Below are 6,000 nucleotides of genomic sequence, written 5' to 3' on the forward strand. Positions count from 1 at the left end.
ATAATTATCATATCTCATATTTGATCTACCTTTTATATATAATTAATAAAATAAATATATATTTGAGAGTAACTCAGATCTATGTAGTCTTTTAGTCCATGGAGCTAAAATGATTTTGAAGGTGTGGACTCATTATCATAGTTATTAAGGGTGTTCATGGTTCAGTTAGCTGAACCGATAAACCTCTAGAAATCGAATCAAATCGAAGGTTTTGGTTTAATATTTGTATGAAATAAAAACGATCTGAACCCTTTGGTTAACCGATAGTCTAGTTAATTGATGGTTCAATTTGATTATCTGATCCAAACCGATTTTCAAATCATTGTAATTTTTTTAAAAGAAAAACGAGATATTTTACTTGATTTTTTATTTAGTATGTGCATTTCTACTTTATTTATATAAATTAATTGCCCAAAAAAATATTTGTACATTCTATTTTGTAACTTTAAGATATATATTATATATTATTATATAATAATATATAATATAATTTATACATATTTTAAATAAATACATGTATCGGTTTGCTTTGGTTAACCACCACTTCATGAACATAAAAATTAAAATCAAACTGATAACTGAAAATTATAAAAAGAAAAAATCAAAATCAAATCAAACAAATCGATTAACTGAAATTTTAGTTCTACTTTCGAGTCAATTTTCAAATATTTTTTACTAGCTTTAACAGCTAACCTGTCTCATGTCATTTATAAAGGACGAAGTAATCATTCAAAAACCTAAATTAAAAAAAAAAACAATATTACCAAAAAAAATAAAACTATGATTTTCTCCTTTTATAACACTTATCACTTAAAAATGCTTATAAGACTTATCTACTACAAGAGTTGTTTGAAATCAAGTTTTGTAAAATATTCTGCACACAAAAAGAATGCTTAAAGAATCTTGCAATATCAATGCTAAGATTCTCAAGCTAATGAGTTTTTCCCAACACAAGATTTATCAAGTTAAATCTGTGGGAAAATTCTAGTCAAACTCTCAATACAAAAATCAAACAATACAAATATCAATGAGAGTATAGAGCTATTTAGAATGAAGCATTAATAATCTAAACACTCTCTAGGCTTGGATGATCAAAGAAAATGAAGTAGAGGAGTATTTGGGATAGTATTTGTCAAAATAGGCTTTTTAAATTTGAGAAGATTTTTTGTTAATGATCTTGCTAATCTCTTACTAATTTTCACAAATGAGCCCCTATATATAGAAGTTGGGCAAATTATGACCGTTTAGGACATATAGGGTATTATTAGAATTATTTTAAAACAATTTAGTAAAGTTAACCTTGTTTAAATATTTTTAACCTCGGTAAAAAAATTTCAACCCGAGAGCACTGGTCGACCAAACTTGAGGTTCGGTTGACCAAGTGGTTGCGTTCGGTCGACTGGGAGAAATTTGAACTGAAAGAATGGTCAGCCGGAATTGCATGGTTTAAGGGCGATTTTCCAATTCCGTGCGATTTAGCCAACCGAGTCAATTTGAACTACGAGATTCAGTCGACCGAGCGATTGGCATTTCCCACGTGGGAGTTTGGTCGATCAAGGTGTTGCCCATATAAACTTGGTTAGTCGACCGAACGGTCAATTTGTTGACTCGAGGATGTTCGGTCAACCAGATTATGCCTATATACTTCTGGTCGGTCGACCGAGAGGTCAACCTATTAACCGGTGAGAGTTCAGTTAATCGAAGAACTCAATGTAACTAAGTTCGGTCGACCGAACATGTCAATTTTGGCACTTTCGATCTTTTTCTTTTTAAAACGTTTTCCTTCTTCATATAATGATTAACTTTAAGGCAATAAGGAACATTTTCATACATAATAGTGTCATATAATCAATCTAAGATTTTTTTAGGATACCGAAAAAATCCGGCGTCAGTTGACCGAAGGTGGACTGAAGAGTGATCCCTAAGGTCTTTCTAAAGTCTTGAACTGACAGTCCTACATACATGATATGCAAATTATTACAGACATTTTCTTAATTAAGATTACAGACTCAAATAGAAATTATAATAAGTAAATATCAGCTAGGGTCTTCATTTTCCTCCGAATCTTCGAGTGTCATCATATGATATTGCCAAGATAAACCTACACATCAACTCGACAGACATTAAATACATGAGTATTTGTCATAATCAAAACAGGGTATGACCCATAGGGTCAACAAAAACACTAATTTAATTAATAACATTATCTTAACATAAATTAATATGATAATCATATCTTATAAATATAAATTAAGAACATGATTATAGTTAATCAAAAAATAATTTCTATTTGATTTTTTCTTAATAAAAATATTTAAATGTTAATTAAAAATGATAGTTAACATAATTATTTATTAAATTGTTTAAAAAATTAATCATATATTATTTTATTATCCATTATAATTAATTATTAATCAAATAAAATTAAATCCTAGAATGAATAAAAAAATTATCTATACATTAAATTAACATTAAATAAACTAAAAATTTTAATTTTTTTATTATTACTATTTTAAACATAAATTAATGTGATAATCATATGTTATAAATGTACATTAACAACAAGATTGTTTCTAATTAATAAATAATATTATATTATTTAGTTAATAGGAAATATTTAAATTTTAATTAGAAAATTAATATAGTTATCATTTAAAATTTTAATTATAAAAATACTAATATTTTTATTCAAAATATATTTAAAAGTATATATTAGTTATTATAATTCAGGATTGAATAGGAACTATTTATTAATTTAAAATTAATATTAAATAAATTGGAACTTCAAATTTAATTAATAATATTATTTTTATCATAATTTAATATGATAGTAATATGTTATAAATATACATTAATAACAAGATTATTTCAAATTAAAATGATAAATTTTATAATTTAAAAACTAAAAATATTTAATTTTAAAATATAATTAATTAAAATAATTAGTAATATAATTTTTAATTAAAAATATTAATATTTATAAATTAAAATATTTTTAAAATTAACCATACGTACTCTTTAACGGGTAATGTTAATATTTTATCACTATCCAAAATTCCGAATTGAGGGTTATCAAAAACACGATTAACCAGACTCTGGAAACAAACACGACCCTTGGGGCCGATTTCTTTTAAAAAATATAGATGTAATAAATGGAATTGTGAGTTTGATTGATTGGGAGCGAACTCTGAAACTGCAAACGTGCACTGCTTCTGCTCGCCGCTGACGCACTCCACCCTCCTCGGGGATTTTTAATTTCCACTCACCCGGAATGGAATTTTATATTTCTTTTTCTGCCCTCTTCCAGTTCCGGAATTTTCCTTGTTTTTGTTCGTTTTGGTTTGTTTTGTTTTTCCCTCGGGAATCCAAATTCCCAATTCCTCGCGTTTTCCGTTGCCGAACCAAAGCAACGGGATGTTTTGGTCTGACAGCAGAAGAGCACACGTGCGCACGTGGGGACCATTCGTTTTAAGCTCCTCCTTCAAGACGGGCCCTCCTGTCCTCCTTTTTTATCTTAAAAAAATATTAATTTAATAAATAAATCCTCACAAGCGAGCTAGGACTGCAGGAGCCGTACTCCCCAGCTGCCACTTGCAGAGCACGTGCAGGGCCCACGCACCGATTAACTGGACCCACGCCCAGACCACCAATCCCACCTGGGCCCCACACTGCAATCCCACCCATTTATGGCGGAATCTTTAAAATCATTCATGATGATGTGGCCATAAATCATTAGACTGAATATTAGAGGCCGTTCAATTGGTTTTCACACTTTTTTTTTATTTATTTTAAAAAACATTTTTAAATAGTTTATTTATTTTAAGTATTTCATTATATGAATAAGTTAAAAATATTTTCAGAATCTTTTTTGAAATTTTCTGCAATTATATTGAAAAATAAAAAAATAATATAATTGATGAAGAGAATTTGTTTATTCACAACTAGAAGGCAAAGAAGAATAATTAAAATATAACACTATTTATTTATACGAAGAATGTGTAAAGGTTAGAATCGGTAATAACCAAAATAACTTACTTCATTGGAGCACCTAATTGAGAGAACTTCATCTCAATGCATACAAAAGAGAGGATATGCCCTATAAAAGAGAGGAAATAGTTTGGTTCATATGCAAACATTTCTTTAATAGTTTACTATTGCTAATTTAAGGTCTCTTCTCCCTTTGACTTACTCAGTTGTCTAACTTGTTTTATCTTTGCATGCATTTCATTTTGCAATTCTTTGTTTTTTGGTGACAACAGTTTGATATCCACCATGGTGTTGTGCTGAACACCCCACTTATTTCAAACACCAATACTACAACTATTGTTATTGAATATATAATCAAAACTAAAGTAATATAAAAACTAATAATAAAAGACAACAATAAGGTTCGGTACAGAATTACATACATTCTCGGGCGCCAACGATCAATCCATTATTTTCAAACAAATTACAACTTTGAGGTATTACTACAAATGGAGAGGAGAGCTCTTTATATAGTTTCATCCCAAAGGTTCAAATAACTTTTCCACTAATGTGGGACAAATAAAATAAACTTCAAACAACCTTTCCACCGATGTGGGACAAACAAAACCAACACATGACACAAGGAAGGATTTTTTTTTTTTTTTTTTTAAGAACTATGTATGCATTATGTAATAATCCTCATCCCTATCATTAGAGGGGATGATTAATCAAAATGGAACAATTCCTAGTCAGATTCGAACAATGTGATGCCATAACTCCAAACTACAAAGAAGGCCCAAAGTAGAAAAACACAAATTAAGGCACAATACAATCTGAATGATTGTTGAGTACGAAATTTTTCTCTTAACCATTTTCAAAGTGCTCCATCCATCAAGATTTAACTCATGATAGCAAATGACACTATTTCATGTTTGAATGCCCCGTCCCTTAATTTTTAGTCACAACATGTAGAACATTGTTAGATACTATACTCATTTGCTAGCATAAGGGGCTCAATATTTGATTGCACTCTTAGAAAATGTTGATCTTGCTCCTTACCTAACTATTTGCACTTTTGATTTTATGGTCATTTTTTATGGCTTTTTATTCTCTTTATATAGGTTACTATCAGACTTATCTAGTTGACTACAAAGTTGTTGTGACTAAACTATTTGGAAAGGCATCTCTAATTTATTTCCAAAGGATACAATACCTTGAAGGTTATAGAATGCATTTGGATGGAATGCGAGACAAAATATCCAATTTGCAATTTAAAAAAAAAATGAGGATAAGGTCAAGTCACAAAATTGAAAGTTTGGCTTTTATTTATTTCCCTACAAAATATAAATACTTAAATCCTATTAAATGCATTAGATCGAGATTATAATTCTTTCAATACAAAAATTTGACCATAGTTTGGCAATGAATTTATTGGATTGGAGGTGTCGCAAATAGAAATATTCAACTGAGAGTGTGTTGAGTTACCTCAGTAAATAAAGAAACATAAAAGATCATTAATATGATATTTAATATTTTTTTCTCTCGAAGGGCCAAATTTGTATTAATGTTGCTCCAACTTTTCGAATTCTCATAAATTAATAAGTATTCTTTTCTAATTCTTTATTACGCAGTAAACTTACTGGACAAAATGATCAAGTACAAAAAGCCAAACTATTGTGATATGTGACTCACGTATTGAGTAAAAAGCATACACAAAGGAAAATCATGAAAGAAATCAGGGTGCAGCAGGGCAAATCACCGACGGTAGCCCTGTAACCATGGACGGATTGGGGCTGTTTCTAAGAGAATTTACTCTCTACCTGAAACGATCGACAGTTTGGCTCGAGAAACCTAGTGTAGATTTCAAATTTTGAAAGAGGGATGTTAAGTTGGTTGGGGTTTGGAGGGAAAACCTCTAAAAACTCTCTCTCTCTCTCTCTCTCTCTCTCTCTCTCTCTATATATATATATATATATATATATATATCATTTGTGATGTATTTGTAGAGGATGGTTGTACATGGTTAATGTATTG

The 6,000-nt window shown here is 29.6% G+C and overlaps 1 protein-coding gene across 1 annotated transcript in view; it reads right to left on the reverse strand.

Annotated features, from left to right (window-relative positions):
* Nucleotides 1–3,684, reverse strand: part of LOC131158667 (uncharacterized) — a 28,056-nt gene extending 24,372 nt beyond the window's left edge. Inside the window, exon 1 of the mRNA XM_058113535.1 lies at nucleotides 3,550–3,684. Coding sequence (XP_057969518.1) covers nucleotides 3,550–3,684 — 135 coding nt within the window. The remainder of the gene's footprint in view (nucleotides 1–3,549) is intronic.
* Between the last annotated feature and the right edge of the window lie 2,316 nt (nucleotides 3,685–6,000).

This window comes from Malania oleifera, chromosome 6 (assembly GCF_029873635.1).
Source record: "Malania oleifera isolate guangnan ecotype guangnan chromosome 6, ASM2987363v1, whole genome shotgun sequence".
Taxonomy (NCBI): domain Eukaryota; kingdom Viridiplantae; phylum Streptophyta; class Magnoliopsida; order Santalales; family Ximeniaceae; genus Malania; species Malania oleifera.